Source organism: Pezoporus occidentalis, unplaced genomic scaffold (genome assembly GCF_034315485.1).
Source record: "Pezoporus occidentalis ecotype Australia unplaced genomic scaffold, CSIRO_AGI_Poc_V1 ctg63, whole genome shotgun sequence".
Lineage (NCBI taxonomy): Eukaryota > Metazoa > Chordata > Aves > Psittaciformes > Psittacidae > Pezoporus > Pezoporus occidentalis.
Window position 1 is genome coordinate 6503687 of NW_026915977.1, and position 12241 is coordinate 6515927.

Sequence of the window (12241 nt, forward strand, 5' to 3'; positions counted from 1 at the left end):
GGTATAATAGGCATCACAGAAACATGGTGGGATGGCTCCTACGACTGGAGTGTTGGAATGGAAGGTTACAGGCTCTTTAGGAAGGACAGGCCTGGCAGGTGGGGAGGGGGAGTTGCCCTTTATGTTAGGGATAGGCTGGAGAGTATGGAACTGTCACTGGGGACAGGTGAGTAGCCCAGAGAGAGTTTGTGGGTCAGGGTTAAAGGGAATATAGCTATGGGGGACATTACTGTGGGGATCTGTTACAGACCGCCTGATCAAGGAGAACCTGCAGATGAAGCACTCCACATACAGATAGGAAAAGCCTCACACTCGCAGGCCCTTGTTCTCATGGGTGACTTCAACCACCCTGACATCTGTTGGAAGGACGGTACGGCCCGCCACAAGCAATCCAGGAGGTTCCTCGATTGTGTAGAAGACAACTTCCTTCTGCAAGTAATAGAGGAGGTGACAAGGAGAGGTGCCATGCTTGACCTCGTGCTCACCAACAGGGAAGGGCTGGTTGGAAATGTGACTCTCCAGGGCAGCCTTGGATGCAGCGATCATGAGATGGTCGAGTTCGAGATCCTCAGGACAGTGAGAAGAGCGTGCAGCAAGCTCACTGCCCTGGACTTCAAAAGAGCAGACTTTGGCCTCTTCTGGAACCTGCTTCGGAAGGTTCCATGGGAGACAGCCCTAGAGGGCAGGGGGGCCCAAGACTGTTGGTTGATATTCAAGGATCACCTGCTACAAGCTCAGGAGTGTTGAATCCCAACCAGAAGGAAGTGCAGCAGGAGGGCCAGGAGACCTCCTTGGATGGATAAAGAGCTCCTGAGGAAAATTCAAATGAAAAAAGAGGCTTATAATAAGTGGAAGCAAGGACAGGTGGCATGGGAAGAGTACAGGGATGTTGTCCGGGAAGCTAGGGACCAGGTTAGGAAAGCTAAGGCCCAGTTAGAATTAAACTTAGCTAGAGGTATTAAAGATAACAGGAAGGGATTCTACAAGTACATAGCAAATAAAAAACAGACTAGGGAGAATGTAGGCCCCCTCAGGAAGCTCTTGGGAGAACTGGCTACACAGGATTTGGAGAAGGCTGAGGTTCTGAATGACTTCTTTGCCTCGGTCTTCACTGGCAAAGGCTCTGACCAAACCACCCAAGTCTTGGAAGGCAGATGCAGGGACTGTGAGAATGAAGACCTTGCGCCCACTGTAGGAGAGGAACTGGCCCAAGACCATCTTAAAAATCTGAACGTGCACAAGTCCATGGGTCCTGATGAGATCCATCCATGGGTCCTGAAGGAGCTGGTGAATGAAGTTGTGGAGCCGCTGGCCATCATATTTGAGAAATCCTGGCAGTCAGATGAAGTTCCCGACGACTGGAAAAAGGGAAATATAACCCCCATTGTCAAGAAGGGGAAAATGGATGACCAGGGAATTACAGAGCAGTCAGTCTCACCTCTGGGCCTGGCAACATCTTGGAGCAGATTCTCCTGGAAGGCATGCTAAGGCACATGAAAATCAACAAGGTGCTTGGTGACAGCCAGCATGGCTTCACTGAGGGGAAATCCTGCCTGACCAATTTGGTGGCCTTCTATGATGGGGCTACAGAACTGATGGACAGGGGTAGACCAGTTGATGTCATCTGCCTGGACTTGTGCAAAGTGTTCGACACTGTCCCACACGACATCCTTGTCTCTAAATTGGAGAGACATCAATTTGATGGATGGACCACTTGGTGGATAAAGAACTGGCTGGATGGCCGCACACAAAGAGTTGTGGTCAATGGCTCAATGTCCGGCTGGAGACCAGTAACGAGTGGTGTCCCTCAGGGATCGGTGTTGGGCCAGGTCTTGTTCAACATCTCTGTTGCTGACATGGACAGTGGGATCGAGTGCGCCCTCAGCAAGTTTGCCGATGACACCAAGCTGTGTGGTTCGGTTGATACCCTGGAGGGAAGGAATGCCATCCAGAGGGACCTCGACACGCTTGTGAGGTGGGCTGATGCCAACCTCATGAAGTTTAACCATGCCAAGTGCAAGGTCCCACACCTGGGTTGGAGCAATCCCGGGCACAGCTACAGGTTGGGCAGAGAAGAGATTCAGAGCAGCCCTGCGGAGAAGGACTTGGGGGTGTTGGCTGATGAGAAAATGAACATGAGCCGGCTTCAGTGTGCGCTCACAGCCCAGAAAGCAACCGTATCCTGGGCTGCATCAAAAGGAGCGTGACCAGCAGGTCGAAGGAGGTGATCCTGCCCCTCTGCTCTGCTCTCGTGAGACCTCACCTGGAGCATTGTGTGCAGTTCTGGTGTCCTCAACATAAAAAGGACATGGAGCTGTTGGAACAAGTCCAGAGGAGGCCACGAGGATGATGAGGGGCTGGAGCACCTCCTGTATGAAGATAGGCTGAGGAAGTTGGGGCTGTTCAGCCTGGAGAAGAGAAGGCTGTGTGGAGACCTCAGAGCAGCCTTCCAGTATCTGAAGGGGGCCTATAGGGATGCAGGAGAGGGAACTCTTCATTAGGGACTGTAGGGACAGGACAAGGGGTAACGGGTTAAAACTTAAACAGGGGAAGTTTAGATTGGATATAAGGAGGAAATTCTTTCCTGTGAGGGTGGTGAGGCACTGGAATGGGTTGCCCAGGGAGGTTGTGAATGCTCCATCCCTGGCAGTGTTCAAGGCCAGGTTGGACGAGGCCTTGGGTGATATGATTTAGCATAAGGTGTCCCTGCCCGTGGCAGGGGGGTTGGAACTGAATGATCTTAAGGTCCTTTCCAACCCTAACTATTCTATGATTCTATGATTTTTGCCTCACACCTCCTTCTCAAGGATTTAAGATTATCCAGGGAGGAAGGCAGTGGGGAGAGAGGAAAGAAATTCCCAGTTAAATGTAATCATTAACTGAAGTGGTCTTTGATTTCTCTGCTGCTTAGTTTAATTAGATGGGAATCATTCTGAAGGCAGCCGCCAATGTCAAAGGCATGTTAACTGTAGCTGTGAATTATTACTGCATCAATACCAATAATGAAAAGCTTGGATGCAAGCAGAGCCATTAGGCTTTGGAGCAGTAACAACTAGTTTTCTCTTTTCAGACACAATTGTTCTTCCTTAGTGTGCCTTTCAAATATTTTCGTACTGAGAACTTGAGGCCAGTTTTTCTTAACTGCTTCTATTCTTCAGAACCTGTGTTTCTATCTAACAGGTTCAGCCTTCCCTTTTCACTGTGGACCTCTCATATTAACATGGAAATGGCTGGTTTGAGTCATACCAAAGGGCACAGTATCTGCACTGAGTCATACCACTCAGCCTGTTACCCTCTCTCTTCCTGCTTGACAGCAGGAATTCAGTGACAACGGGTCATGCCTATAGAATTCCTCGATACAAATGCCCAGGTGTCAGCAACACCTTCCTGAGTTAGCCAAACCTTTTAAATCCAGGAAAAACACAAATACTGCTGGTAGGCAATGGTCAGCACTGCAGAAGGGGTACACGGGGCTGCTTGCACTTTGGTCTTAATTTGATCACTTCCTTGTACCTCACAGCTTTGTAATGCTCCCTGCATTATGTATCTATTACAACCATGTAAGCAAGACTCATTTGTTCACCCTGTGTATGAGTGATGTTCCCACATCCATCCTCGGCTTCTAGGCTAAGAGCTAGTGCTGCAAGGCTTAACAGTTATAGGGAAGTCCACAAGTCTCTCTTTGGGTAATGAGACAGGATGATGTTTCTCACACCTACAACCCCCAGTCCTGCCGCAGGGCACCTCTGTGCACTTGCCTGCAGATGAGACATGCCAGGGCATGAGGAGCACCAACTGCTTCTAAAACTCTTCTCTCTGCCTTTTATGTCAGGAGGTATCTGACAACTGATCTGTTTCTTTTGACTTAAAAAGTCCTGTCAGTGATAGCACAGGGCTGACAATGCTGGTAATGAGCCTGCACATCTAATAAGTATCAGCAAGTCTGCAGAAATCAAGGGCTGTTGGTGGTAAGAACTAAACTTTGCACCGGACTCTGCGTATAAAGAACCCTATGTGAGGAGGAAAATTAAGGTAAACCTCACTGGATTAAGGAAGTTACCGGACTTGGGCAAGAATAAAATGGTTTAATGCAACATAACTTCTGGTTCACAAAAGATTGCCTCTAGGCTGTTAAGCTGTCATGTTGACACAAAGATTAAGGCAGATTTTCACTCATCAGCTCATCTGGAAAGGGATTTTTTGCGCTCAAATTTGAAGTTCACTAATACTATCAAGTGCAGCACCTTCCACCAGCAGGTATCTGAGGATTAGCAACTAAGACTGAAAACTTGCCTTTTATTCTCTATAGTTTCCTCTTCACAAACATATTCTTCTAGGGTTTATTTCTGCAAAGCTCCTTCTTTTGGAAGCCATATGGACAGGTATCTGTTGAGATCTCATTGATTCAGGCCTCTGGTCCACTGCAACAAACTGAATCACAGTCATAAATACTGAGATCCCTTTTCTTTTTACTCTCATTATTGAGGAATTGCATTTGTAGTCCCATCTGTGAACCAGATTAATTTGGAGCCATCTGCCATGAGCAAATTGCTAATTTTGGCAGATAGCAGAGAGATGCTAGTATCATCCTTCTGTAAACATTTGATGTCAGCTCCGATTGTTGTGAAGAAAACAGCTACCCATAAAGGTGCTTATGGCTACACCATGAAGGTGCAGGAACTCAGACGACTGATCACAGCTCCTTAAAGAACAGCAAGAGGGCTCAGCAGTCAGCACAGACTGTGTCTGGTGTGCTGCAAACACATCCACTGTGGCAAGGCACAAAACGATGCAAGAGGGATCTGTGCAAACTGAATGTGCTGCCCTGAGAGCTGTGACTGTGTTTAGGGGAGAACCGGGGCCACTCCACTGAGCTCACATGAGTGCTGTGAAGAAAATGCCCCTGAAGAGCTCGCCTGGAGTCAGAGGGAAAACTTGTTCTGATTTTAGCGGTCTTCAAAATGCATGATGATGATTTTACTAATGACAAATACAAAGGGAATCAAATATGGAGGAAAATGTGAGTTTTGAGACCTGTGTTCCCTGTTCTTTGCTTGCTGGTGCATTTTAGGTGCAGACTCCAGCCTGGCTGAACACACAGCCCGCTGTACTGATGTTTGTACAGCAAAAATAATTCTGCTATGACTTTTAGGGGGAAAAATAAAAGGCAAACCTCAAAGTTTGAATAGGTTGGGAGACAGAAGATTTTACTAAGAAAGATAATTTACTCAGCTGGCTTCACAGATCCATTGCCTTGCTCCTACAGTAGTAATGGACCAAGAAAAGAACTAATTTGAAGTTCCCTCTTAATTCCACCCCCATAGGACCCCAGCCAGATCTCTGGTTTTGACATGTACTAAAAAGTCCCATTTTGCCCTTATATGTATTGCACCTGTCCTGTGGAGAGACAACTCTGCAGTTTAACATTCCTACCCCAAAAAGATGAGCCACCTGATTCAGTAAGTCTAAAGTTAATACTGCATCTGTGTGTGCTGAGGTCTACTATTTCTAACCCAGCCCCAGGCTTCTTGATAGATATTCAGTGGTTTGTTGTCTTATTTAAGTAAGATGATACTCATCCTGTGGAACACCTGAGCGCGGGTTGCCGTGCTAAGCAGTCTGCAGTACATACATATTACTCTTCTGCCTCTATGCAGTACAACATCAGCCTGCTCACAGTGCTAAAAAGCAAACAATAACTATCAAAGCTCCAGATTAATCTCACTTTTCTGGAGAATACATATTCCCTGAGTACAAATCTCCTCAGGAAAAGCACCACCTGCATACCCTCCAGGTGCCACGAATATTAGTTTGCTTTGTTGTTCCTCTTAATATTCATGAATAGGCTGTTTGCTTTCCAAATGTCTGTCATCTATTTGGGGAAAAACAAACTATCTGATGATTTAAGTGACCAATGAGCGATACAAAGTGACTGGCCAAAGCAAACTCTGATTTGACAAAGCTTGAAGGATTAACGGGAGTAAATTACATAAGGTTTGGAAATAACAAGTGAGCTTGTAAAGAATCACAGACCTATAGAAGCTCTTTTGTTACTTGATCTACTTTGAGCAGATAATTGAGTTTTCCTTTATTTCCCTGAGAATTCAGCCTTCAGTGCTGGGCCAGGTCCAGACCATGCCTCACAGAGGTCAGCAAAGCTCCTACCTGCACTGTGGTGGGTGAGCAGGGCTGTCTCATCACTGCATGCTCTGCAAGCAGGCATCTTCCATTGCACCCTGCACCACACTTGCACACTGACAGTATCAAACAGTGCGAGTGCACCTCTGAGCATGGTGCAGCACGTTTGAGGAGAAGTTAGCTCTGATCTGAAGAAGAGAATGAGCCCCTTAAAGCCTGAGAGTGAAGCACACCAGCACACCTCTATGGTCTTCCCACTGTAGCAAAAGTAAGATGCTTGCACCATGGTGACTTTCACTGACCCCAAAATCTCCCAGAGGCGACAGCATCTTTCAAAGCAGCTCTAACATTATTAGCTCTAGAGTTATTTTGGCTGTAACTGGTGAAGTCTTCTCCCCAGCTTTATCAAGGGACTCACAGATCAGTACACAAAAGTGTGGCTTTAAAGTGTCAGGACCAAGCAGAAGATACTGGAGGAGAAAAGTTCTTAAAATAGCCGGTGAACCTTGCCTGGAGGTAAACCTACAAGGAAATGCATCTCAAGCTCATCGCTGTTCAGCACACTCATCTATCATGCGCCTTTAGAGAGAGGTGGCTCATGCTCCTGCCTCTCATACGCTCCACATGTAAACAGACTAATTTCTTCCTCTCCCAAGACACCCCTGACACGCAGGGCTGCAGTGCAGGAGAAGCGTGTTGTTATAGTTACTGGCTATGACTTGCCCTGCCATTAGCGTGTTATTTCCAGTAAATGGTGCTTAAACAGCAGTCGAGCACAGGTTTGTAGAATAATGACTGCCTACATTCACAATAACATGACACAGGCATTTCTGCCACCTATCTCTTCATCCATTTCTCCCTGTCCCTTATATTGTGATCCTCTTACATAAGGAACACAACAAAGGTCACTTCTTACATTCACTTCTGCTCCCTGGAAAGGTCATCATAAAGGGGAAAGCAGAGCTCTTCTCCTCGGGCAGCTCTCAAGTGACAGGTATAGAACACATCATCTTTTAGAGACTGGGGCTGGTAAGCAAAACTGCTTTGCAAGTCAAGTCTGCATGGAGCTATAGTTTTCTGCCTTGGTTTGGGTGTAGCTTTTGCTAGCTAGACCCAATCACTGTAACCCCACAAGAGGCTGGCATAACGCAACCTGGTACATTTTGAGTCAGGATTGTGGTATGACGATAAAGTTGTAGGAATGAGCAAAGACACATGCCCATAAAGTGGATTATGCTGAATGATGCTACTCAGCTGCTTTTGAGATGCAAAGACAACAATTAACTGAGCTGACGTGAACAGACACAAATAGGAACAGCGCTTCATGCCTGGCAGAGAGATGAGACTTTGGTACAGAGGCAATAATAACCTCTCAGAGGCAGACAGCAGGAATGTGGGAACTAACAGGGTTTCAGAGACCCCAGACTCAGATGAATGAAGGCGATGTATTGAACGTGTAAAAGCAATCAGAAGGTGCTGCTTCTGCACCTTTGCCGGGAGTGCAGCAAAGAAAGACAGACAGACAGCCCCTAACTGGAAACAGGCTGCTACACGAGAGTCAAAGAGCTGCCTTCGCATGGGTTTGTCCAGGCAAACTGAACCTTGCGTACATTGATTAACAGATTATCCTCACCCTTACATATTAAGAAGTGGTATGATACTATCTTACAAATTTCTCAAGACAGATATAAGCGGTTCCATAAAGTGTGAATTTTTGGCACTACTCAACCAAAAAAGCAGGTTTCCTCTATGTGTTAGAATGTACAAGTAGCTGCTTAGGACAAAACCCTGCTAATCTAATTTATCAGGAGCTTCTTGTGGAAGCAGTTAGGTATGGGATTCCCAAAGGGCTTCCTGAGAAAGGGTCTAGCAAAGATAGCTGCTGAACATATAATGACACTGCTTTGGAATCAGCAGCTTGTGTTCAGCACCCCCTCCTGTATTAGCTTTGTGATTTGACAAGCTAACCGACTGCATCCCAACTTTGCCTAACCAAGCCCTTATTTCCATTTAACGTTATATCACTATACACATGTATGATTTCATACATACAATGAAATAAGTGTTAATTACCATCACTGCACGAGTGAAACTGCTGAAATGGAAGTCCCATCCTGCAGCCCTTTACCTGCAAATGCTTCCTGCAGTCTACTGAAGAGCCTGAACCCAAGCCAGGGAAGTTAATCCTGGTGTGTACACAGGGTCTTGCATCAAGCCAGTACCAGTCTAAAACATACTGATGAAATCTGCTCTAGTAACAAACCTTGTAAATAAAGCTGAAACTGGCGCCGTGGCTCTTCTCCCACACACATGTTCTCCCTCGAGTTGTAAACTGTGCAGCAGATACAAACCTAGCTACAGAGGGATGGCTGCACACTGGCATAGAGAAAAATGAAACAGACCTACAGTGAAATGTATCATTGAACTAAGGATGCTGGAGCTCAATTTCAGCTGCAATAAGCCAACCTTATTTCACGGCCCTCTGACTCTGTCCAGTTAAGCCAGCCTGGCTGTGAATTTCAGTGGACACAAGTTTTGGTATTCAAGAGATCTTACACTTGCAGAAATCCACATGAATCCCATCACTTGCCATGACATTTCAGGAGAAACTTGTCATTAACCTGCAGTAATTACTGGCAGTTCCTTATGCTACTGGAAAAAACTTCTACTTTCTACCATGTTGGCCTATAGGATGGTCAAACTTTCCAGAAGACCAAGAAAAAAAACGGCTCATTCGCCATGTATGATCCAAATTTTCCTACTTACATTTTGTCTGACTAAAACCTAGCACTAACTTTTCAATTTTTAGGTCTGATAGAAGAGATTCTTCCCATCTCTTGTGCTTAAACCACATATTAGAATCCCATCGCTATAGCATGCAGAATGCTGCTCTTTCCAAGTATTAAGCTGAGCACTTTTGAATGTTGTCAAGGTTGATCCTTAATTTCTACTCTGGCTACATGAAATTACTATTTAAAACTATGTGCCAAGGGGCTTATCCATTGAAAACATTTTCTTCTATGACTGACTGGTATTAATCATTTTCTTCTTTTACACACAGAGGGATGTGTTCCAGTGGGCTTCAAAATGAGCCTTGACATGTAAGGATTATTCAAGTTTTGAATGCCCCTTTCTAAGCAGTGAACATGCAAAAATCGCCAGTGGTCAGGAACGTACATAAGCTGTTCTAGGGATTGGCAGCAAGTACCTGCAAAGGAAAAGCAGCAAATAAGAAGAAAGCAAAGTTAGGGACAGTGATAGGTGACACCTGAAGTGACAGGATTCAGACTTTGTGGCTTTTCACAAAGACCCTTCTGTAAGTTACTGATGGCCTGTAGCTAAGGATCCTTCCTCCAAGTCATAATTGTTCACTGCTCAGATATATAGCAGCTTAGCTCATGCTGTAACCTTATGTACTGCATCAGCATTTCTGAAGGGGAGCTCTTTGGAGATGGAGTCCAAGAGGATGTATCTGTACTATGGCTAAGTACCGAAACCTAGCAGACTACTTGCTCGCTCACAGTTATTTATAAGCTTCTGAGCTTTCAGGATTTACTGGGGAAAACCAATTGCACTTAATACCAGAACAACAGCAGGGCAATAGTTCATATTTATAGATTGTAATATAATTTCAGACAGCCCCAGATTCCTTTATAAAGTATGTGTCTGTAAATCCACCTATAAATCAGTATGTTCACAAACACTGTAAGACTGAAAAGAACACTCAGTGAAATTGAAAACGCTGAGTAAGTCAGGCAGAACATGTTTGCTCAGACTGGAAAGATATCATCCACAAGGACTGCCCATGTCTAGCCAGGGCATTTAAAGCAACGAGCCTATAAGGACTTTGTTTTATGACTTCTGCACAGCAGCTCTCTGTGCAGTACCACTTCCCTAACACAGGATAATACCTCAAAACTGAACTGGAACACTCCACTAACCTGTTTTTCACCACTTGGCTTCCTGTAATTCAGCAGCAGCTCCACAGCTCCCACCACCTCTTTCCGTATTGCGTACAGCAGAGCATCTCCCACGTACACACTGTGGCTCAAAAGCAACTCCATGATCTCCAGATTTTCATTCTCTATGGCTATTAAAAGGGCACTGCGACCAAGAGGATCCATACAGTTAATGTTGATGTTGTAGTAGATCTCTGCCTCTTGCAAGGCATGTTTCACACTGGCATAGTCCCCCTTCTCCACAGCGCTGAGGTAGGCCTTCTCCTCCGCCGAGAGCTCTGCCTCCGCTCGCACGATCTGTAGTGGGATGCGGTCTCTGTACGGTGAGTAGTTTACCTTTTTGTAGTAGAGCTGGGCCATTGTTCATAGTGACTGGGCAACCTGGGGGGGAAGAAGAAGCATGCATAAGTGACAAAACAGACAAGCAACCCCTAACTGTTCTTCTAGGAGACAAACTGCAAAAGCTCCATCGTGGTGAAAGCTTCCGATCCCTTTTTAAGCTGTTTTATTCTCAAAACAATGACTCTAACACCCCCTGAGCAATCCCGCATTAAAAGGCCACCTGGATAAATGAAGGTTATGCTGCTGCTCAGAAGAGGTACACAGAATGGCACACAGTATATCTCCAAACCTGGTTTAAACGCTATGCTATTGATCGATCAGAATCATGGGCTTGCTGTTTATGGATAATCTATCACAGCTGCAAAGAGGAGGACTTCTCATCTTTGCTTCATTTCCTGCTCAGTGTTTTTTCCACTTCCCTCCTTTTTCACTGCTGAACCAGGTCCTCAGCATCTCTGAGCTGTCGGTGGTGGGAGCTGCTGATTTGCACCCTCCTATTTACAGTAATAAGGTTTATTTTGATTATTTTTGCTGATTCTTCTCTGCTTCCATCTCTTAAAATAGGTTGTCATTTTTCCCTAATGTTTAGTCTTTGACTAGGTCACAGTCTTATTTTTAAAGCTGGCATGTTTTTAAACATATTTTCTCACTCTCCTCTTTTATAAATAGGACCTAAAGGCAGGCTGGTGTAGAAAGCCACCACCCTTGCTCTTCAAAGGCAGTGGTGTTGTTTATGGTCTAGGAAAATAATGAGAAGTAAATCCTGCCTTGGAACAAGTGTAGCACACTACATGAATTACTGTTTCTCCCCATGGCTCAAACATGAGCTGCACAGCTACTCGCACATCAACAAGAAAAGAGCTATGCTCATCGACCTCTGTTTGGCACCAAAAGCCAAATCAGGGCTAGGGGACACCAGCAGCTATTAACTAATTGGATGACTTATTTCATGCCCAAAGCTCGATAGTTTCCTGCAGGAAATTAGCCAGAGCTTTGCTCCATTCTAGTGCCCTATCCAGGAGAAAGAGGAGGCTTTGGTACAGAGATAATGAGTAGGAAGATCCTGAGGTTCAGGTGCCGAGCCATGAGTGAGGCTCTGTTTCTCCCATCCCACCGCACGCCATAAGGCAACCGTGTTTCAGCAGAGACAATCTGCATTCTGCCTTCAGCTCCAGCGTGCTGGGCCCGGTGCAGCAGCAGTGGGTGGATCTGAGCTCCAGCCCAGCTGACACTGCAACCGGTGGGTGGTTGTAGCACACAGCAAAGCTACATCTGCGAATTTTCCTGGGGAGCCAGAGATCTGGAACGGCGAGTTTGGCATCTCAAGCAATGTGCTGGATCCCGCTTCCCTACAAGTGCGAGGAAAGTTTTTGTTTGTTACACTTGCAGAGTTGCAGCTCTCTGCACATATGCTCCAAGCTGACGACACACAGAAAAGCGTTAGAGGCAGAAGGGCCGATCTTCTGAATAGAAGCTATCACAAACACATCGATCTGTTTCCTGGTTATGCTGCTGAAGCTTCTACAGCCAAGGAACTAGCTCAAGTGACTTAGGATCTTCAAGTCTCAATAAGCTACATGTATAGCCAACTATTCTGATCCTCAGAAGGACTAATGGTCACTGGCCACTCTTCAAATTTTGGTTTTGAGAAGGTGAGGTCCGGACAATTCCCACTGAAATACTGGTCAGACACAAAAGGATGCAGAACGGGCCTCACAACAAGTAAAACCAAAGAGATCTTTGGGAAAGTAAGGCTAAGCTCTCAAGAGAGGGAACACCGACCAGTGGGACTGGTAGCAGAG

General features: G+C 45.7%; 1 protein-coding gene across 1 annotated transcript in view; it reads right to left on the reverse strand.

Annotated features, from left to right (window-relative positions):
* TRPC5 (transient receptor potential cation channel subfamily C member 5) overlaps window positions 1-12241 on the reverse strand; it is a 95162-nt gene that overhangs the window by 56008 nt on the left and 26913 nt on the right. The window contains exon 2 of the mRNA XM_062640009.1: window positions 10080-10478. Within this exon, the coding sequence (XP_062495993.1) occupies window positions 10080-10457 (378 nt within the window). The 5' untranslated portion in view covers window positions 10458-10478. The remainder of the gene's footprint in view (window positions 1-10079; window positions 10479-12241) is intronic.